A 23,392-nucleotide genomic window follows, 5' to 3' on the forward strand; every position below is an offset into this window, starting at 1 on the left:
ACAGTTATCCAGCTCGATAATTAGGGAGGGGAAAGGCAAACACAAACACACCCAGGTTGACATTCAAAACAAAGTGGATATGCAACCATACCTCCCTAGTTCTTGTCTGCCAGGCTGTGTGGAGGAAACCACGAGCCGACAGAAGCACTGTTAGTAATGTATCAGTGCAGCTGACGGAGAAAGCACAGTTCTAGGTAGAAATGTGAAGGCCCAAGCTCAGGGTCCAGTTTTGTGTTTACAATAAGGCTTTATCTCCCTAAATCTTTAGTGGGCCTTGGTGTCCTCACTTGTGAAAAGGGGGAATTGGAGAAGGTTCTAACTAAGTAGTCTCCATTTCTAAGATGCCTTGTCTTTCTCATCCTTTTAGCTTCTTTCATTGATTCATCAACGCATGTACTTATATGTATCTATTATGTATCAATAAACTGCAAACCTAACTATAGATGAGGTATGGACAATAAATGATCAAAATACGGCATGGCCAGTACAAAACAATGGAAGAAATGGCATTTAGTATTGATTACTCTCAACTCCAAGGAGGACAATGACATTCCAACTTCTGTTTTCAAAGGAACAGACATACTGCTTTTCTCTCCAGGAAAAAAAATATGACAGATTTAGGTATTTTTCAAAGAAATCAAATGAAGTCAGCTACTCTTGATAGGCTGATTACTTAGCTTAGAATTCATCTGGATTTATCCCACTTCATCCCACCTTCATCATCATTGCTAGGGTTGGTTCCTTCTCATTATTTTAATTCAACTCAACTCAACTCAATTAAATTCATTTCTCATTTATGGGACCTTTCTCAGTACAAGGAGCTTGCAAGATGCATAGATTATTTTCAAGGAGCTTTCAATCAATCAAGTGAGAGAGACACATGTGTAAAATAAGAAAAGTCAAGACAAGAATGTGTTTGGATAAAGAACAGTGAAGCTGTACCAGTTAGTGAGGCTACAGAACCCTGTTTAAACCAAGGGGGAATGCTACTAACCACTCTACATCATTTCCAGGTTATTTGGAGGTATAAACTATCCTTGCAATCCTTGTCTCCCATTTTTATGTAAATAGAAATTAAACCAAGAGAATCTGATTTAATCTGCTGGTTACTGACATCTATCAGGTAGCCATATGATATTTTTGTCGAAGGATCAGTGTTGTGATCAAAAAGCTTTGTTATTGGAGTCTGAAACTTTAGTCTTTGCTAAGTGGTGTGTCACTGGGCCAGTTTTATTAACCGTTTGTAGCCTCAATTGCCTCAGCTGTAAAGTGGGGACAATAGGCCAGGCATGGCGGCTCATGCCTATAGTCCCAACACTTTGGGAAACTGAGGCAGGAGGATGTCCTGAGGCTAGGAATTTGAGACCAGTCTGGCCAACATAGTGAGATCCTGTCTCAACAAAAAAAAAAATTTTAAACTAGCTAGTCGCACGCTTGTTATCCTAGCTACTCAGGAGGCTGAGGTGAAAGGATTGCTTCAGCTCAGGAATTCGAGGCTGCAGTGAGCCACAGCCATGCCACTGCACTCCAGCCAGGGTGACAGAGTGAGATCCTGCCTCAAAGAAACAAACAAACAGTAACAATATCTCTGTCGTGGGGCTGTACTGAGGAGAAAATCAGGTCGCACCTGTACATACCTTTTTCCTATTCTCATTCCTAGTATCAACACTCCCTAGCCTTCACTAACTCTGTCTAAACTTAAGGTGAAATCTGGGCAGAGTGGTCAGAGCCCTCCATCATTTTAATCAGTCGTATATAGTAGTAACTAACTCATAGATAATGAGACACAAGACAGGTGTATGGCCAAGTCTCCACCCCCAACCCCCACTGCTTATTTAGCTTCCAAATCGTTACTGGTTTCTTTAAAGTAAAAACAATAACTTGTTTCAAAGCTAAATAGAATTGGTCTAATTCCCATAAATAGAAATGAACACAAATCTACAGAACTCTGAGAACACCATAACCACATTACTACAGAATTATTTGCATATTGCAGAGACTGGAAATGTATCCCAGTATGGTTTGCATTTCCCCTACCCCCTCCTTTCCTCCTTTTCCCCTTTGAATGTTAAAAATGTCCACCAGGTATCTATCCAGTGAAATTCTTTCTAGCAGACCCCACTTTCATCTAAGACACACATTGCTCCCAGGAATGTAGAAGGAAGAGCCTATGATGTTGAGAGGTTAGAAAGACAGAAGGCTCTCAGAGCTCTGAGTCTCCTCTGACCTCCAAAAGAAATCCAATATGTGCATTGTGAAGCCATGTCTGTTGACTTAATTCTTCAGAAAATGAATCCATAAAATGAAATTATAATTAGCCAGAATTATGATAAAAATAGCTTGGACAGATGTGGCTACAGTACATTGATACTAATGGACATTAAATCAAAAGATTTGCACATGTGCTTCTTGATCTAGGCTGTCGTAGATTAATGCACTGGAAAGCTTGTTAAAGGCACTTGGTTTACTTTGTGCTCACAATAGAAATTACTAATTTGGGGCAAAGAAAACAGATGCACTCTAATGGGCAATCACTAGTCAGAAAAATTCTAACAAAGCTGTGCATTTAAAGCAATCCTGTCTTAAACTTTTGTCCACTTCCAAGACCTCCAACTTTCGCCAGAGATTTAGGATAATGGCTTTTGTCTGTGGCCAACAGGGAGCTCGAAATGGACACTCTGACAGCACTGTCCCCAGGAGAATAAGTCTGCAGTGTTTTGGTGTGGGCAACACCTCCCTTGCAGCTCTCTGGTTACTTGTGTGCTCTGGGAACACACCCTGCAGAGTGCATTCATCACAATAGTCCATGTGTGACCTTTGGAAAAGTCCTTGAAAATAGTGAAACAAGAGTTTTAGTTGAAATCTGGAATCCATTCCAGTCTTACACAGGAAGAAAATTAGGCATAGAACAACAAAGCCCATAGTTCAGAGAAACCTGGGGAGGCTCTGGCTGACATTAAAATCGTGCAAGTTTTTTTTTTTTTCCTTCACTACTTTGTATTTCATAAAAGCTTTTCATCTGAGCAGCCCAAAGCTGTTAGAAAATACTATATGGTTAGTATAGGGCAATAACTGATTTCTCCAGTAAAAACACAAGCATAATAAGAACAGAGATGCTGAGTGACATATTCAAATTCACTTAACACTTTTCCAGTGCTATTCTTTCAAACATAAGCAGCCAATGCTACCATTTTTCCCTTCAAATTGATGTATTGGCAGTAACAGGGGTAGAGGTGGGAGCTTGAGCAGAGAATAGTTGTACTCCCTAAGGCCCAACCCTGTGATAGAGTTAATTAGCTCAGATGCTGTGGACCTGGAAATATTCATTTTCTTAGAACATGAATCAGCCTTGTGGTGTGCTTACTCAGTAAATTTAACCCAACAAACATTTGTGGGGTAAAACTATTTTTATAAGTACGGACCAGTTCCCTTTGTTTCCAGCTGACATTATTCACTATTCATTTGCCAAACCATATGATTTATTTCATACATATAAATGAGCATAAACCTATACCACCTTTGGAAGCATTTTCCTTCTTTGCCAGCAAGAAGAGGAGTAGGACACTTTTGAGTCAAGCAGTGGCATAAAATCCAGTGAAAATCAATTGGCAGAGAGACATTCAGTTTGGAATTGTTTTAGAATCTACCTAACATCTATCTGGAAGGTCCCTCCAAAAGGTACAGACCCTGAAGCAGATAAGAAGATTCCGAAGTAAACCACAGGGAGTCACATCTCAGACACAGACCCTCAGTATTTATTCATATACATGAAGAACTTACATTTATTTTTCGTAAGTACCTTCACAGTTCATTTTTCCTTTTCTTTCTTTCTTTCTTTTTTTTTTAAACAAGATACATGGCATTACTTTGGTCTCCAAAACAGATGCCAGTTTGAACTTTATTCTGCCAGCAAGTATTTGGTTTGGCTCAGCAGGGCTCAAGTTGAAAAAATATTTGCCGATTCCAAAAAGATTTAACGAGCTTTGCTGCAGATGCTGGTGCCATTTGGCACATCACAGGGACTGTGGCATAGCAAAGAGAACTCTCTCGACCACAGATTTTATTTGCCCAAGGTAGCCAACACTGGGAGCTCAGTTGATTCCTTGGGTCAAGAAGCTGCAAGTCAAATGCGTGAAGTTTCCAAGAGAAAGTGACCAAAGCAGGCATGAGAAAACTCTTGCTGACACTGAAAAGGAAGTCACTGGGTCTGACTCCACCCTGCACAGGAATTGATGGCTAACTTTCAGAACTATCAACAACATCCTCACACCAACCATCAGATACAGTCTCTAATGCTGCCAGTCAGCAGACCAGATTAATCTCCAACTTCTAGCAAAAGCTATCCTTATCCAATATCAGATGCTAGAAAGTTTGCTGCAGTCTACTTTGTAGTCATGTGATACCTTATTAATTGTGGTAGGAGAATTAAACTTTATGTAAACTCCACTAAATATAATCACCAAGCTTACTTCATATTGCAAAGACAGACACGTATTGCATTGGTTTTGCTAATATTTGGTAGAATATAGATGCATATTGACCTTACTGCAAACATACATCATATGTTAAAAATCACTGAAGATTTTCACCTGAAATCACGCCTTTCAGTAAGAGTTGCAAGAAAATAAGAGCTCTCATCCTTTCAAATCAATGTCACTTCCGACAATATAACAGAAAACACAAAACATTTTCATGTTTTGTGGGTGCTTAAGCATCAAGCTTCTGTCTTAATGAATATGGGGACAGGAAGAGTGGCATTGAAACTGTAACTACCTTGAAGAATGAGTAGTTTTGTATTATTTTTATTATTTCACATGTTGAGCAAACATATACATACTTGGGTATATCCTACCCCAACTTGTATGGATCTACCAAAACTCCTAAACGTTCCTTTCATTAACACCACATGCCAATCCAATGCTTGTTACATGATTATCTGACTCCAAGGCTCTGTAACAAATATCCTCAAAAAGAGGGGCAGTCTCTGCACTGCCTTTCATTCACCAAAACAAAGATGGAGCCCTCTACCTGGCTTAACTAAGATTTTGGAGTCAGAGTAAAAGTCAAAAGAAAAAGTCACAGAATAATGAAAGGGTGATTATAACTGTTACTTACCATTTTGGCTTCTGAATGCATTGGCTGGACCTGGGGAGAAGCACAGGGGTTGCTGAGATTTGGACCTTGCATCCCCATGATGCTGGAGTTCACTGACATTTGTCTCTCCATCTAAGAGAAAGGAAAGAAAAGAATTAGAAGTCTGCAAAAGGCAGTCTAGGTCATTAGACAAAGCTGTACTCTTTCTGTCCAATGGATCATTTAGTATTTCTTTGAAGAAATCCTGAGAAGCCCTATGGTTTGGTGTGTGGTAAGCAATGCCCTCCTGAGCCTTGAACTCAAGCACATCAAAGAATCATCCAAAGCCATGCTTCTATACATGGTGCCCCAGGCCAAAGAGAACTACATTGTCATGGCGGATCACTTTCAAATAAGATTACCAAATATTTCCACTTTCGTATACACTCCAACTACCACCAATAGTGCTTATTTTTGTGGATGCAAAGAATAATATATCCATACGAAAACTAAATGATCTATTTCAAGTAACTCCACTAAATATAATCACCAAGCTTACTTACTATGAAAGGATAAATAATATACCAAATGGTTAACTTGGGATATCTATGGCTTTTTTTTCTCTCTAAATTTTATACAGTAAACATAAATCTTTTGGGCAGTCAAAATAATTAGTTAGAAGAGCAACACCCTCAGAGGTGGTGGGCCTTCCTGTCACCCTGGTTCCCAAACACAATCATTATGATCCAGCCAGGCATTTGAGGTGCTGCCCAGTGCATCTCTTCTTCCTTGTTAGCCTGTTACTCTATGCAGCCACAGTTTCAGGCCTGGCTTCATAGCAGGGCTAGGTCTTTGGGTAAGTGAAGAAAGCGGCCGAGGGTTTTGTATTTCACACGAATGGCTGCTCTCACATTGTCTTCCTGCTGGCCTGCCATTGTGTCTAAAATGAACATCGTTCAAATACCTGAATCGAGTTCTGGCATTTTAATCTCCAGGGTGCTCCTATTAAGAAGTAAATACAGCAAAATGTCTACTTCCATCCAGGAAGGGTGTGCTTGATTAATAATGTTTTCCATTTGGTGGAAAACTAACACTTTTAAAAGAATAAGAATAAATCAAGTACACTTAATACTAAAATCACACAGAAAAGAATTAGACTTTCCTCAGGGGAACAAGAATAGATTCTTTAATGCAAGCGTGTTTCCATTTGCCATCGGATGGAAATGAAAACAATGATTGGTAATTTTAAGAAACCAGGTTTCTGCTTAAAGTTAGCCTAGGTAGTTTTGGAAAATACAGAGTTGCTTACTATCAGAGGTGTTCAAAGAGTGGAGGACTGAAATCTCATGAACGAGAGTGAAGCTTGATAGAGATCATTGAACTAAATGACCCTTAAATGTCTCTTCCCTTGTTGCAATTCCATGACTGCAATTTCTGTTGTGTCTGCCCCAGAGGCAGGGGTATAATTATGACATAAATCTGTGGGTTAGTAGAGGTGCTAGCTAAAAGCTTTCTCTCAATTGACTGGTAGCTACTCCCTGTGACAGTTAAGAGTCATCAGCCTTACCTTAGCCTGAATGAGCTGATCAGTCATCTGGCAGTGTACAGATGTGTGAAACTGTTTCAAGAGGACCTAATAAAGGTGAATTTTCTGTACATTTCCAAGCATTTCCGTACAACTTTGTGAGGCCTTGACAATTCAGTAAAATAAAATGTTCACTCCCACACACCCCCCCTAAATCTCTGAACAGCTACTCTAATTTTTAAAATTATTTTTATTGTGGTAAAACACAAATAACATAAAATTACCATTTTGACCTTTTAAAAGTATCATTAGGTACATTAAATTCAGGGCCATTAAGTACATTCATGTACTGTAATTGTAAATCATGAAGAATTCAAGAGTTTCACCGCTTTAAAAAAATTCATGTTACTTTTATCTCCCCTTCCAGAGGCTGGTGGATGGGAGAGCTGGAATAGTATTTGACCCCTTATTCCGACTGGTGACCCTCTCAGAGAGGGAAATCGAATTCCAAAATAACTTTTGCTTCCAGTTTGCCAAAGAAGGATCTTTCAGGAGTACAGATAATTGTCCAGAGCCTTCCAAGCTACTAGTTATATAAAGAGGTAAGAGTAGCCTGCTCACAGCTTCTGGAATTGTAGTCAGCAATGCTTCCCACTTTTTGGAAAAGTTACAGTCTCTACCTAACCTGTGACTCACAAAATGCCAGTTTTAAACAGGCTGATTTACCTATTTAAAAGAAGTACATTTCCAACTTCATGACCGTTGTCTTACAGACCTAGAGTGTCAGCAAGAGCCTCTTCAAAATAAATATTTGGTGCTTTGGACTAATAAGGCTCTGTCTGCACCAGGAGCTTGACTTTAAGGAGTTGATTAGAATAAAAAGCCCAGAAGATGGGAGTGGCTTTGCTGAATTCTGGGCAACATTTAGCACTGCAGGTAAAATACCCGTGTAAAGGATTTCGCCTTCTGCACACACTGGAAAACAGGTGCTAGCATGTCTGTAGTTCAGTGAGGTTTTGTCATTATAAATGTGTGTTCACGCTTCCAAATTATTAAAGCATTTGAATTTCAAGATAAGAAATCACAACCCAGTGAACTCCTTGAGGGCAATGGCTGCCTTGTTGTTCATCCTGTCCCCAGCACCCAGCACAGTACTTGGCACACAGAGGTGCTCAGCAAGTTTGTGAAATGGATGAATGGGCAAATGGATGAAATAATACATCATTTTGTTTCACACCTAGACTTCATAACATGTGTGGTCCAGCAGCAGGCACTACAAATCCGTGAAGATTCTTGTCCTCACTTATAGACACAGTCTTATCTTTTATACCCAGGGAATCATGGTCTTCCAGGGCAGAAGCTCTAGGGGAAGAGGCTCCCCTGTGACCAGGTTTGAAATGCCCAATTTATAGTACAGGAACTGGTGACATGATAATAAGGAAGAAAGGGAGTAGGCTTCTAGGGCCTGGAACTCTTACGATATGCTTTTTAGAGATCTTAAGTTAATGTTTATTTGTTACATTCACGTCCCTCAAGACCAGGGCTTCTCAACCTCAGGCCTGTTGAATATTGGGCTAAATAATCCTTCATTATGGGGGCTGTCTTGTGCATTGCAGGATGTTCAGCAGCATCCCTGGCCTCTACCCACTAGGTGCCTGTACCTTCCCACCGACCCTGATTGTGACAACCAACGGAGTCTCCAGATATTGCCACATATCCCCTGGGGGACAAAATCACCCCCTAGGTGAGCATTGCTGCTCTAAACTGACACTTATTCCCATGGCAGCTGTACACATCAATGTCACAGGTTTGGGAGCTCTTGACCATGCAGCGGAACCTTTGCTGCTACTCTGAAGCACTAACAGGAGGTCAAGCTGTAGGAATAAATTGTGTGGTAGAAACTGGTTTCTCTGGGTCTTTTTAGCCTACGTGTCTCATCTTTGTCCCTGGGAATCGTGCACAGCTTAGCCAAATTAAAAAAAAAAAAAAAGTCTCAGCAGTGGTATTTTTCTGGGCAATGGGCAATGCATGGAAGTTCTAAAAAAATAGTTTTTGGATGGGAACAACTTAAAGCCTAAAAGAAGACAGCTCGTGATGGAAGTCTTCACATAATTGGTTGGGTTGAATAAAATGTGGGATAATTGCATTGATGGTGCTGTTTTCTTTCATCTAGAGGGGTCTAAGGAGAGCAACATAGCAACATAGGTAAAGTCAACCAACGTGATCTGTCCTCTGGCCCAATGTTGCAAAGACTGTTTCTAATCTGAACTACTCAGTATTTAGAGTGGGCAAGTCCATTTCTCTAGACTGAGTCTGCGGACCCTTCACCGTTCCCCTGCTTACACTTAGATAAATGAGCAAATTGCTCAACCTGGGATGATCTGAGCTACTCAGTGTCAATTGAGATGTGCGTTCCAGCCACAACTCTTCACTCACAAGCTGTGTGATATTAGACAACTACCTTCAACTTCTTCTTCAGCTTTTCATCTGTAAAATGAGTATATCAATAATTACTGCTACTGCATCCCCACAGGATTGCTGTGAGAATAAAATGAAATAACAATAGAAACAATTTCTTAAAATGCTAAAAGGCTTTGCAAGGCGTTGTTAATATTGTTGTGGGAAGGATTTTAATTGAGTTGTTATAGTGCCTCTAGGGCTTCTGAGAACTCCTGTGGCCCTGTGAACACACAAACCAACGTCACCAAAACACAATGCCAGGGAGGATGAAGAAGAGGTACAGGGAAGAGGTCCATGGAAGGAGAGGAAGGTTTCTTCTGGAAAACTGGGTATCTCCCTTCTATGTTTATCTACTATTAGTTTTTGTTTTTGTTTTTCGAGATGGAGTCTCACTCTATCACCCAGGCTAGAGTGCAGGGGCGCGATGTCGGCTCACTGTAACCTCTGCATCACGGGTTCAGGTGATTCTCCTGCCTCAGCCTCCTGAGTAACTGGGACTACAGGTGCATGCCACCACACCCAGCTAAGTTTTGTATATTTAGTAGAGATGGGGTTTCACCATGTTGGTCAGGCTGGTCTCGATCTCCTGACCTTGTGGTCTACCCGCCTTGGCCTCCCAAAGTGCTGGGATTACAGGCATGAGCCACCATGCCTGGCCTTATCCATTATTTTTATTGTTTGTCATTAGATAATGATTATGAGTCGAGACTCAGAAGTCAGAGTACCTGGATTTAAGTCCTAAATCCATCACCTGCCAGCTCTGTAAATCCAGCCAAGTTACTCAGCCCCTCTATACCTCAGTCTCCTTATCTGTAAAATAGGCATAGTAACAGTGTCTATCTCACAGGTTTGTTGTGAGAGGGAAAGGAGAGAGTGTGTGCATATCATATAGTAGTTAAGAGAGTGGGCTCTAGAGCCAGAATTCCAGGGTTCAAAACTCAGCCAGTTCAAAAGCAGTTCAAAACTGCTTCTCAGCTGAGCAAGTTACTTGCCTTTCTTTCCTCATTCAAAAAGTGGGAACAGTAATACACCCCCTTCGTAGAATTGTTTTGTGTGTTGACAAAGTGCTTGGATGTGACTAGCATACAGTAAACACTCAATAAATACTGCTAGCATGATTAACAGAACAACAGAACATGATATCCATAAATGTATGTTAGCAGCTATTATGTATGATCGTTGTTATTGTTATTATTATAGTTATTACCCTGAGTCCTGGTGAGACCACTCACTGGCAATTTAAGGACACTCTGTATACAACCCAAACTGTAGACTTTGGAATAGATACGAAACAGCATCTCCCTGAACAAATTCCATTCCCTGGGTGTCACAGGCCCACTTGTCACCACGGGACCATATCTCATCGCAAAGCACTGAAGGGTGGGGAAGCCAACACAATGCCTGGGGATGGGCAACTGGGCCCTCAAAGCAAACTGGCACACAGCTCAACCCTCCATTCAGAAGCAGTCGCCTTCTTTCCCATCAGCTTGGATCTCAGAGTTTCCTTTGCCCTTTCAAGAGTGGCAAACCTCAGTGCAAGTGACAAGCTATTGTGAGACACATAGAAACACTTACTGGCATCAAGACGGCGGAAGATCCTGGCATTGTGGGGTTGGGCAGGGTCCCAGGCATGGAGGCTGGCATGGGCTGTCTCTGTCTGTTGTGGAGATGTAGCAGAGAAGATAGAGAGCCTGGGACAGGCCTGGGACAAAGAAAAAAAACAAACATGATTCCTGGTGCCCTGGGCCTGTTTCCCCAGTGTCCAGAACAGCGGGGACAACAATGTCACATGTGCAGCAGATCAGATCCACTGATGGGAGAGTCACATAATTGAGGATATTAGGGAAATAATAACAAATAAAACACAAGCCTGGCTTCCTTTGCTGCTTCCTAGTTAATATATCAAATTCCACTTCATTTCCTGACCTCTGTTATCTAACTGATGTTCAATAGGAACAAGCCAATAAGTCTCCTAAACTCTCGCATCTTAGGGAAAGAACTTGGTGGTGAAATTCTTTGTTTACTCAGAAATCTCAGCCCTCTGAAGTGTCTTAGAGCCTGAGATCTGCGTACATTTATTTTAGCCACACTCTCCCACACCTCTGCCTGGAAGCCTGCCTGGCTTTGCTCTGGAAACACTTTCGCTCTCTGGATTTGCAGAGCAAACTTCATTCATGAATTCCCCACAGAAATCTGTTTTGACTCTTTCATCGTTCTCCACCGTGAATGGAAAAAAACAAACCAAAGAAGCTGGATCCCGGGGCGGCAGCACAGCTGGCCTTTCTCAGAGCGAGTCCGGAGCCTAGCCTCCAATTACCAGCCTCTCATTTCATAATAACGTGAGGTGTTAGGCTGTTTCACAGAAACTGATTTGGGCCTGACCTACAAGACTTGGGTAAGCACTCCTCGGGGGAGTATTGTACATAGTTTGAGCTTTTGCTTCAATTTGCCAGAAAAAAATTTTAAGGGCCTTAAATTGATTTAATGAGCCAGAGAATGTGGAGCTGAGGGAAAAAGGGAATTATTTGTGTTTATTAAAAATGGCAAACAAGTGACCTCTCCACATAAATTCTCAATCTCCTGACGCTTTTGCTCTAGGGAGCTGTATAAACGTCAAATCATTAAATTAAAGACCTAACAACAAACAAACAAAACAAAACAAACAAACAAAAACCTCCCAGGACCTCTGAGTTTTCCATGTTAAACAACCTTATCCCGAAAGTTATGCTAGAAACTAGTGCTTCCAGAATGAATGCATTCTGTTAAGAGAGAGAGAACAACACACACACACACACACACACACACGCACACACACACACGGAGAGAGAGAGAGAGAGAAAGAGAGAGAGACAGACAGAGAGAGGCTCCCTCGTGCTAAGTGCTGGGCAAAGGTTGCAGACAGAGATGTTCTGGGTAGGACAATTCTTTCCTGTGCTTCTGAAGACAGCCCTGTCTAGTACCCTCAACCAGAGTAGGAGAAGGAGCTGCTTCCCCGGAGTTCCTTTGACTCCCATGAAAAGTGGAAGATAGAGGTGGGGGAGAGAATGCCAACATATTCTTCCTTCACATGCCTATTACAATTTCAAAGAAGATAAAGTTTTCCACTCTCTTTGCCCAAGAGCTCTTTTGGAAATAGAGTTAACCACCAGAGTCACACATCATAGAAGGATTAGTCATTAATCAGTCAAGATTTATGATCAGTTTAGAAAGGTGTATATATGAAAATATAAAAGAATATAAAGAGTTCGAGACCAGCCTGGCCAACATCATGAAACACCATCTCTACTAAAAACACAAAAATTAGCTGGGCGTGGTGGCACATGTCTGTAATCTCAGCTACTTGAGAGGCTGAGGCTGGAGAATTGAGCTGAGAATCCACCACTGCACTCCAGCCTGGGCCACAAGGTGAGACTCCATCTCAAAAAAAAAAAAAAAAAAAGAATATAAAGCCTTTCCACAGAGGTTATGCAGATGTACACAAATTACACCCAGTTTTATTAGTAGAATGTGTATGTGAGGAGATACACAGAGAAGCTAATGGAAGCAGCTTGTAACAATGATGAGTGCTTTCGGATAAGCAGATGAAGTGCTATGGGTATTTCTTGACATGTACTCTTGGACCTCTGGAGTATAGATTGACAATAACGACTAAGAGGGCCTTTGAAGGTTCTTTGGCTTTTACAGATCTGGAAGACTGCTGGTTTCAATTGCTCCAAAATACCATGGCAGGTTGTGCCTTCACTAGGTCTTAAAGTCTCATTCAGAGATGGATAGACCGAGTCAGTTCGGTATAGGATGTGGTTTAGTCAACCAAATTTGTTGATATCCTCCAGTCTTAATGTTTTGTCTGGAAAATTTACTGAATAGAAAATAGTAGAATATCAAAGTATATAATGTTTAATAATGGTCAGTTCTTCTAAATCCAAGATAAATAATCCAAACTCCCTACCTCCATAATGAGAAAGATTCATTGAGAGGACCCCAACATACAGCTAATCATCCATCTATATATCCATCTCAATAGATGTACGCAATACATCTATACACACATACAGCCTTTTACCATATGTTTGTATTCCTAGTCACCAGAGGGGAATGTTTTAAGTATAGACAGTTAGGAACAAGTAAAAATATTAAGCAAAGACAGCTAAAAACATTTTTTTATTATGTTGGTTTACAATATCATGCTCATGGGACAACGGGCAACATACTATCATCATTTACATTCTGTCTCCAGTGGGACATACGAAAAATAATAGTGTTCATTAGGATTTTTTTGAGGCGTTCTTTTTCAAAAAGAAATCAGGGGATCTCTCTGAACCTATTCTGGTTCAGGGGATTGCCCATTTAAAAAAATAAAAATTAAAAAAATTAGAGAAAAAAATTAATTAAACAACTTAATGGTTATGCAAATGGGGATGCAAAAGTAATTACATTTAAAATGAGTTTTTATTCTTCCTGAAACCATGGAAAACTCTCAGTTATATAAATAGTTTGGGAATGGTATGTTTCATTTAATTCAGTGTTCTTATTAGGTAAGTTATTTCTACACTTTGTAGAGACCTACCAGATTTTAAAATATCAAGTACTTCCTCATTAAGATAGCCTTTAAGGGTACTAGATTCTCTTGGGATTATAATAATAATTTCCTAATGATACTGATCAGGCTAATTAGTGATGTATAGAAGGGAAAGGATTATTTGCGACCTCTGTATGTTTGGATTCTGAATAATTTTGAGCTTAGAGTGTTCTACACAGATTCCATAAATTATTTCCCCACCCCCCACCTACCAAACCAACAGAATTTTCTCTCCATTTCTTGCTTGAATTTTTAAAACTACAAAACCTGAAAAAAGTAAATAAAATGACCTGTGCCTACCCGTCACTAGGTATATAAAGGACTAGACTGAGGCATGTAGCTACGTAGCTAGGTCCAAGAAACAATCATTTGTCCAGAATGCTCATATCGTTAAAGTAAGCATGGCACTGGAATAATTGCATTGTCTAATTCCCTTTGTGTATATTGAAATTAGGCTTATTATTTAATACATTATACTTGCATAAAACTTTTTCTATTGCACTTAAATAACGTTTCTTATTTTTTAAGGTATTTTATTGTCCCTCACTTCATGTGCCCTGAAACAATGCAGTGAGGTAGTTAGGTCATATTCTTCCCATTTAAGTCAGGAGTATGCTGAATTCAGAGACATTTAAATTTTCCCAGGGTCACATGGGTCATGGACGGGAATGGGGCTTATACTCAACTTGCAGTATAGGGCTTCCCCCATCACACCTGGATGGCTCCCATAACTACGTTATTATTGATTTTTTATGCTAAAAAATTCACAGTTCGTTTCCTTTGATATTCACACTGCTCCCTGGACTTTCTATAAAGTAGTAAAATCCTGTAATACTGCTAACGTGAGAATTCACTCATCCACATGAAATCACATTTTCTTCCTTTAAAACAAAACAAAACAAAACTTCCCAAACAACACATCAGTTAGACTCTGAAAATAATATGGCAAATTGCAGTAAAGTTGTGAAAACAAAGACCCAACAGTCCTTCTCCAGTGCAGGCTTGTTGCCATGAGCTAATAATTCCAGACTTTGTGCAGGCCAAGCCTCCCTTTTAATAACCATATGCCTCTAGGTAAAGTATTCCTACTAAAAATTATTGAGGCATGGAACAAGGTAAGATGTGTGAGCTCATGTTGGATTGTTCAATTACTAAACTGAGTCCTGCAGCATTAAGAGTTTTCCAACTTGACAGATTATTCCTCTTTCTACACTTGTATAAACATACTGCTTACGGTTGAAATCTATGTAAGCTTTTCTTTCAATTAAAATGTCAAGGATGACAGACTGTGTTTTCACTGTCCTTAGCAGAATGATAGGCACCGCAGCGAGAGATTTCATGTCCTCATTTTCCCCCCGAAGGATGTTTTCCTGTCTAGGGGTGTCTGAAAAGTCAGAACTGTGTCTACAGGTCTTCTTTGCCCTGGGGTAAGCCTATCCTCAGGCCAGTGCTTTGGTCTGGAAGGTGTGCAGGGGTTTCTCCACCCTGCTCTCCTTTCTCAGGTCTTCAGAAGATCTGTGGCACACTAGGACTATCTGTTACACTCTCAGGACAGACAGATCTGCCACATATGTGGCCAGGCAAAGGAAACAGGGTCCATAATGAAAAGAAAGTAGGTTAGAAGATGGGAAGATATTGATCTTCCCATTTTCTTTTAATGAGCATCAAAAGTAGACCATAGGCTGGGTGCAGCTGCTCATGCCTGTAATCCAGAACTTTGGGAGGCAGAGCTGGGTGGACCACTTGAGCCCAGGAGTTCGAGACCAGCGTAGGTAACATGGAAAAACTCTGTCTCTATAAAAGGAAAAATATACAGAAACTAGCCAGGCATGGTGGTGCTTGGAGGCTGAGGTAAGAGGATCACTTGAGCGCAGGAGGTAGAGGTGGCAGTGAGCGGAGATCACACCATTGCACTCCAATCTGGGAACCTGGGCATCACAGTGAGACTCTCCCTCCAAAAAAAAAAAAAAAAAAAAAAAAAGCAGACCATAGATATGGAAGAAATCTTGAAAAAAAATTTAATAATAACATAAGGACTTGGTGGAGAATAGAATTAAAAAGCAAAAAGCTTCAGGGAGCAGGAGGATATCCAGATGTCATTGTTATTAAAGTTACTGACTGGGGGAAAAGACTCGTAAATTTCAGGCTCTCCATTTCATCATCTTCTAATGAACAGATATGCCTATAGGCTATCTCAAAGGCTCTTGAAGCTCTAAAATTCAGATTTCAGGCCTTGAAAATAAGATGTTCTTAATCCAACTAGATTATGACTTCCATCATGATAAGGGTATCATGCACTGCTCACTGCAGCATCCACAGTGCTTAACCCAGCATCTGGCACACAGTAGGTGGTCAGTGTCTTCATTCAGTGAAATCAAGCTGGTCCAGCATTTAGTTCTTCACATCAAAACTGCACTTAAAACACGACTAAACCCCAAATAGAAGGTGTTCCTAAGAATTAAGAGAAGTTGATTAAAAAGGCTTTACATTCCATGGGATTCATACTTCTTTCTCACTTAAATACAACAAAATTTCACACACAGACCACAAAAAGAGTATTTGCTCATTGTACTTGTATTTGCTTATGCAAAGAAATGGTGCTTCTGGTCAGGTGAGGTGGCTCACGCCTTAATCCTACCATTTTGGGAGGCTGAGGTGGGCGGATGGTTTGAGCTCAGGAGTTTGAAACCACTCTGGACAACATGGCAAAACCCCATCTCTATAAAAAAATAGAAAAACTAGCCAGGCATAGTCCCAGCTACTTAGGAGACAGAGGTGAGAGGATCACTTGAGACTGGGAGGTCGAGGATGCAGTGAGATGAGATCTTGCCACTGCACTCCAGCTTGGGCAACAGAGTGAGACTTTATCTTAAATAAATAAATAAATAAATAGATGTTTTAAATGTGTGCTTCTTTTGGAACTTCTTAAATGAAGTCTTGTAGCCTAATTTGGCAAACTATTTTTTGTTTTGTTTTGTTTGTTTGTTTTTGGTCTGGGATAGGAGACTGAAATGCTAAAGAGAGGAATACAAACTCTTAAATCTTAAGAGGTGGCAATTACTAATGCAAAATGCTTATTCCTCATTCTTCTCCAAAGTGGAATCTAAACATTTCTATTTTTGGCCGGGTGCAGCAGTTCACACCTGTAATCCCAGCACTTTGGGAGGACGAGATGGGTGGATTGCTTGAGGTCAGGAGTTTGAGACCAGTCTGGCCAACATGGTGAAACCCCATCTCTACTAAAAACACAAAAATTAGCCGGATGTGATGGTGGGCACCTGTCATCTCAGCTACTCGGGAGGCTGAGGCACAAGTCACTGGAACCCAAGAGGCAGAGGCTGCAGTGAGCTGAGATCATGCCATGGCACTCCAGCCTGGGTGACAGAGTGAGATTCCATTTCAGTAAATAGCTGGGATTACAGGCGTGCACCACTACACCAGGCTAATTTTTCTATTTTTAGTAGAGACGGGGTTTCACCATGTTGGCCAGGCTGGTCTTGAACTCTTGACCTCAAGGGATTCGCCTGCCTCGGCCTCCCAAAGTGCTGGGATTACAGGTCTATTTTCATAAAGAAAGAAAACTGTTAGAATAATCAAGAAGAAGGTTAAATAGAAAGACAATATACTTAGCTTCCTTGGCGGGTAATAATTACATTGTAAAATGCAGTGATGTGTAAAGTGAAGGACATGGGCCAGACTACCAAGGTTGGAATCCTAGTTCTATCACTTACCAGCTGTGTGACCTTGGGCAAATCACTTGTCCTCTCTGTGCCTCAGTTTCCTCAACTATAAAATGGAAATCATAGAGATATTTATCTCATGATACTAAATGAGCTGTTGAATATACTGAGTTATTTTTGTTATTATTATTCTGAAATGTTGATCTAACAGCAGATTAATCACCATACTACAATCAAAAAATTATGGCTTGCTCTAAAACACCAAGCTTTAGCTTTAAAGAACCACAGTCCAACAAATGTAAAATGCCCAACACTGGCTGCATGTAAGATATTTCTTTAAAAATCCATCAACTTTAGATTTCCAAACCCTTCTACAGACGCAAATGAACTTCTCTCACCCACAACTTTACAGAATTTCAAAATGACTTCACACTATTTCTCAGAAAAAGCCCTTGAAAATATTTCCTCAAAATGAAACAAAACTAATTCCCCAGTATCTTGTTTTTCCTAAAAACAATGACAAAAATTGGGAACACAGAAGCAAGAATTAGGAACACAAGAAAGCTGCCTGACCTGTATTTTTAAAAGACATCTTATTACCCATATCTTTTTGTGAATGAGCTCATGCTCTGAACCAAATCTTACCATCAAGCTCCTAAAGATAGACAGCAGATATAATATTTCCCCTTTTAACAAATGACACAAAGAAGTAGAAATATTTAGCCCTAGAAAAGGCATCAAAATGCCAGCAGACTCAATTAAAACATGTATTCTCTCTTTCCAAGCTTTCCTAGGCTCAAGGGAGGGCTGCTGGCGGAAGATCTGGGATTTCCCCATCTGCTTTTCTTTTGGTGACACAGAATGTTGAGTGTGCAGGAAGAGAATTTTGCCTTTGTATCTGTAGCCTATTCTCTGCCTCTTCCCTAGCCCCTATCCTGTCCTAAAACAGTCACTGTCAAACAGCGAATGCTCTAGCTTATCAGGGAGAACAGTAAGCCCACCTCCCTGTGACACAACATGACAAGCTCCAAGACCTTGCACCATTTGGCTTCTGACTACCTCTCTCGCTCCTTGCTCTGGGCTTGGTGTACCTGCCATAGTGATTTCCTTTCACCTTCATGGAAGCACCATCTGTCTTCCTGCCACAAAGCCTGACATATGTAATCTTCACCACCTTCTCTGGGCAACCACATCAGACTGGAGCCCTTTCTCGAGTGCTCTCAGTATACCCTGTACATTTCTCTAGGAACATTTGTCACTATTCAATCAATGAATCAATCAGTCATCAGAGATCAATTAAACAACAAATATGTGTCAGGCTTTGTGCACTCTCTCATTTTAGAAAAGAAAACTGGTTTGGCCAGTTAGATCATTTAATTAATAATTGAGTTACAAATTTCCAATTGGTGTATATATAATGATAAATTAAATGTGTTCTGTAGGCTCTTAGAATGTACCATCTCAGCGTCCTGATTGTAATTCATCAATGATTTATGTTTAATTTTTAAAGATGGGGTCTTTCTATGGTGCCCAGGTGGGCTTAAAACTCCTGGGAGCAAGAAGTCCTTCTGCCTCAGCCTCCCAAGTAGCTGGGACTGCAGGCACTCACCATAGCATCTAGCAATTCATTAATTTTGAGTAATTTTTTAAAGTGTCTCTTCTCCCAACTAGACAATAAACTTCATGAGTCTGATATTATGTCTACCTGTTTACCGCAGCAGATATTTCTGAAACTTAAGAGAGTACATGGTACCTAGTAGGTGCTTAATAAATATGTCTTTTATTAATGAAAACATAAATATCAAGAATCACTCTAACAACGGACAGTCCAGGAATCATGTTCAGTAGATATCTTCACTTACTAATGAGAATAAATTAACTGATTTACAAGTCATAAGTGAAACTCCATTTTACATTAACAGCTTAATACAACTCATTTCTGTTCTTGAAAAGCATAAAAGGTAATGTGTAGTTTTTATCAGCACCCCTTAAACTCAAGCTTTTAGATGAGTTCTAGACCCATTTGTTTTCACATCAATTAAATCAATTTCCACTTGAAATTATATTTTAGGCATTTCATAAGAAAAGGCCAAGGATAATTCAGGAACACTCATCTGTCTCCAATCTACACTATGTTTTAAAAATTGGATGCCTGCCCTGCAATAAGGTTGTACTTTAGAATGCTCAAAGCTCTGCACAAGGAGGCACCAGTTACACCCACACTGTGGTCAACTAAACATCTCATTTCTGCTTTGCATGGACTTACCGATATTGACAAGGGCACTTTTGGATCATTATCACCAGGGTGTTGGAAATTAACTTTACCACACGAGGTAAATTTGGGCCTCCTTTTTATCAATTTGGTACTACTGATGCCTTTATTTTATGGATGTAGTATCTGTTGTTTTGGAAATAACTTCTTCTTCTTCTTTTTTTTTTTTTTTTTTTTTTTTAAGAAAAGCCTGGCTTCACGAAAGCCAATGGTAGTAATAAAACATAATACAGCTAACAGATCTGCATCCTGCTGGAGCCTTTGCCTTGTTTTATAGCATATACACTGCATCTACTTAGGCGGAGGAGATGTTTACTAGGGCTTTCAAGCGTTTTAAACACAGAGAGCAGTAATAGGAGGGGAGATCCGAATTTATGATCATTCTGTTAAGACTATTAAAGCAACCTCTTTTTGGCTTCTTTAGTGACTGATTTCTGCACCATTAATCTGAATTAGTCATGCAGTCAGCTTGATTCATTTATTAACCAAAAACATGGCTGGATTGGTTTCTAATGTACTATTGTCAAAAAAAAAAAATTCCATCTTCAAAATCTGATTTTTTTTCCTTACAAAGAGCAAAAAGCTTTTTATAAAGACCTTTCATTAAAGACTCTAAATGCCTGAACAGTTGGCTTTACCCATAGGTCAGACTTACAGACATGAAGAGATGGCTTTTCAATCAGCCAATAACTTCTCAGTTGCATCAATTATTCATAAAGTTACACTTAGAAAAGGCAAGTAAATGCAGATCAAAAGATGAAATGAAAGATGATTTTGAACGCAGCTTAAACAAGTGCTGTACGTCTGATTATTTGGGAAAAAATATCCTCAGAAAGACATCTCTCAGTTACATTTCTTTCCGTTGTGAGTTGTTAAAAAGATTCCTCCTTGCCTCATAAGGACAAATAAGTAGCCCTCTGATTATGAGTCTTGTCATTTACATGTGATTGCTGCTTGCATTCATTCACCATAAATGAATAATTCATGAAAACATTCACTGGCACATTTGCCTGGGTATTCTGTAGAGGCAGAGAGTTCCCTGAGCTCAGGGCCACATGGAGAGCCCCACCCCCATTCTGAGCTCTAAGTCAGCAATTCTGTTTAGGTTTGAGCTTGTCGGTTAGTGTATTTTAATGAATAATCTGTGGCGGAATCCACACCTAGCACAATCCTCCAATATCTGTATTCCAAACAGATGACGGAATTTTGAAGCCAAATGACAATAGCTCCAGCAGCAAGAGACTTCCGTGAAAACAGAACTCTTGTAAAGATCTATTGGATCTTCCGGGCAGCCTCTGCTTATCCGGTGCCTCCTGCAAGGCTCTTCAATTCACTGCTGCCCTCACTCGTGCTTATTTCACCCTTTCGCGAATCTCAAGGCAGGGTCTCTTAGGCAGTTTTCAAATACCTCTCCTGGGAGACCAAATTTATGACACCCTCCACCCAGCCACTCGCCGGGATTATTTCAGCTCTTTAAAAGGCAGCGCTAGAATTTATTAGCTCCACGATACATTGGCAGGGGAGGGATGTGTCGGTGGCCCAGAGGGAGTGGTTTTCAGCAGCTGTGACTACATGCGTGGACTATGCAACCTTGGGCTGCTAAAAGCCTGATTTCTCAAGTTCTATTCTTAATGATAAAGTGATATCGTGCTGAGAGGATCACTTATTCTCTAAGGAAACACAAACAAGGAAAGGGGCATTGCCTAACAAGGCTGAGCAAACCCTTCGCTGGGTTACATCCTAACAGGGAGCTTCAGGCTCTATCTCAATCACTGCTATGATCAAATCACCGAAAACGCTGGGAACAGAGTGAGGATTCCCAAAGAGATCCTTGTCAGGCATCATGGGGAGAAGGGGGATGTGTGGAAAATTTGGAGAAGGTTCCAGAGAAGCATAAGAAAATACTAAAAAGCCAGAAGGGAAGACTTACGGGAAAAAGTAAAGGGAATAAGACTTCTTTAGCCCATGGGGGAGACATTAGAGAAGGCTGGCAGATAATGATGATGATCTTCAAAGTTGCAAATTACTATAATCTGAGAATGGTCACCAGTTACTTTCAAACACAACTGAAGCAGAATAGTAACAGTACATCAGCAGCATGTGGATTTAACTTAGAAAAGAATATCTCCCAAGAACAAATAGTGTAAAACAATTAAACGGCTAATAGAGGTTTTGAAATTTCCTCTTACTGGGCTCTTAAAAAATAGACTTGTCCCTGTCTGGCTTGCTTTCTAGGGAGAAGGAGGAAGAACTGGCAAACCTCTTGGAGTCCTAAATTAGGTCTATTATTTTCACTTATTCCAGACAGAGTGGCTGACAGAAATGATAGAGATAACGCTGACTCCCATCCTTAACCAGGAAATCCAATAAGGTAGCCTTGTAGGGCTGACAGGCATAGGCTGTTGGCCGCCTGGCTCTGCCACTGCCCAGGAGTGTGTGCTCTTAGCAAGGCATCTAACTCCTCTGTTTCCTCATTGGCAAAAACTATGTGGCTGTATTATCCATATCACAGGTATAGCATGAGGATGACTTCGGAGATTATTTTGAGTGTGCTTAGCCCTTTGAAGATGATCAATGCCTAATCTATTTAAGAGATGAGTGATCTTCTGTAGAAAATACAGTTTATAAGACTGCCATTTTAAAACACAAAGTAAAGCTATATTGTTCTAAATTTGGGGGTGACGCATTTGGGGAAAAGACCCAGAAACATCCAGCCTCTCTGAGGGGTATGGGTGTCTCCTCCATTACTGTGAGTCCCCAGTTATCCCCTATCATCTTCTCGGGGAAGCCGGCTTTCTCTCCATGCCAGACCTCTTACAGCGGGTAGCAGTTTCTCTCCTAGGCTGAAGGGAGAATATTTGAGAGCAATGAGCTTGGCACACAATAGGAGCCCCACAGAGGTTTCTTAAAAGACGTAATGAAGTTACCTCATGGTCTACTATCTCTTATTTCCTGGCAGCTATACCCCTATGTCACATCCATGACAGGCATCTTTTTAAGGGCTATGATAACTTGAAACACTATCCCGATTTCTAGGGACAGTCAAGCTACCACTGGCTTGAACAGAGGGTATGGGGGAAGGGTGAAGTTTCTAGGAAACTGTGTGCCCTCTCTTGTGCAACCTTCCCTGAGCTACCTTTCAAGTTCTCCCACTTTGCAAGAGCACTTATCATGAAGCAGAATTGATATTAATCTGAAACACTTAGTAAAATAGTAGCAATAAAGCTCATAATAATGATACTTGGCAGGTACTTTACACTTTGCATTCAAGGATCTCAAATGGCTTTTCAACCTGGCTTTGCTATTTTCCAAGCTACTCATGGACTGGACACACAAGCAAAGACACCACTGAGTATGGCTTCCCTGCAGACAAAATTGATTCCATCATTAGGTTCTGAGATTGACATTGTGTTCAATCTATGTACACAAATACACCTGCTACATACAAACACCCACAGATACCTACATCCTAAAAGGCAAAAGTGCTAGAAAGACTTTTTTTTTTTTTTTTTTGAAACGGAGTTTTACTCTTGTTGCCCAGGCTGGAGTGCAATGGCACGATCCTGGCTCACTGCAACCTCTTTCCCCCAGGTTCAAGCGATTCTCCTGCCTCAGCTTCCCGAGTGGCTGGGATTACAGGGAACCATCACCATGCTCGTCTAATTTTTTGTATTTTTAGTAGAGACGGGGTTTCGCCATGTTGGCCAAGCTGGTCTCGAACTCCTGACCTCAGGTGATCCACCCGCCTCGGCCTCCCAAAGTGTTGGGATCACAGGCGCAAGCCACTGCACCCGGCTGAAGAT

The 23,392-nt window shown here is 40.6% G+C and overlaps 1 protein-coding gene across 6 annotated transcripts in view; it reads right to left on the bottom strand.

Moving 5' to 3' along the window:
• Positions 1–23,392, bottom strand: part of CREB5 (cAMP responsive element binding protein 5) — a 561,911-nt gene that overhangs the window by 103,013 nt on the left and 435,506 nt on the right. For all 6 annotated transcript variants that reach the window (XM_011972242.1, XM_011972239.1, XM_011972241.1 and 3 more), the window contains 2 exons: positions 10,634–10,760; positions 5,116–5,226 (listed from right to left, as the gene is read on the bottom strand). In XM_011972242.1, the coding sequence (XP_011827632.1) occupies positions 5,116–5,226; positions 10,634–10,760 (238 nt within the window). The remainder of the gene's footprint in view (positions 1–5,115; positions 5,227–10,633; positions 10,761–23,392) is intronic.

This window comes from Mandrillus leucophaeus, unplaced genomic scaffold, assembly GCF_000951045.1.
Source record: "Mandrillus leucophaeus isolate KB7577 unplaced genomic scaffold, Mleu.le_1.0 Scaffold128, whole genome shotgun sequence".
NCBI classification, from domain to species: domain Eukaryota; kingdom Metazoa; phylum Chordata; class Mammalia; order Primates; family Cercopithecidae; genus Mandrillus; species Mandrillus leucophaeus.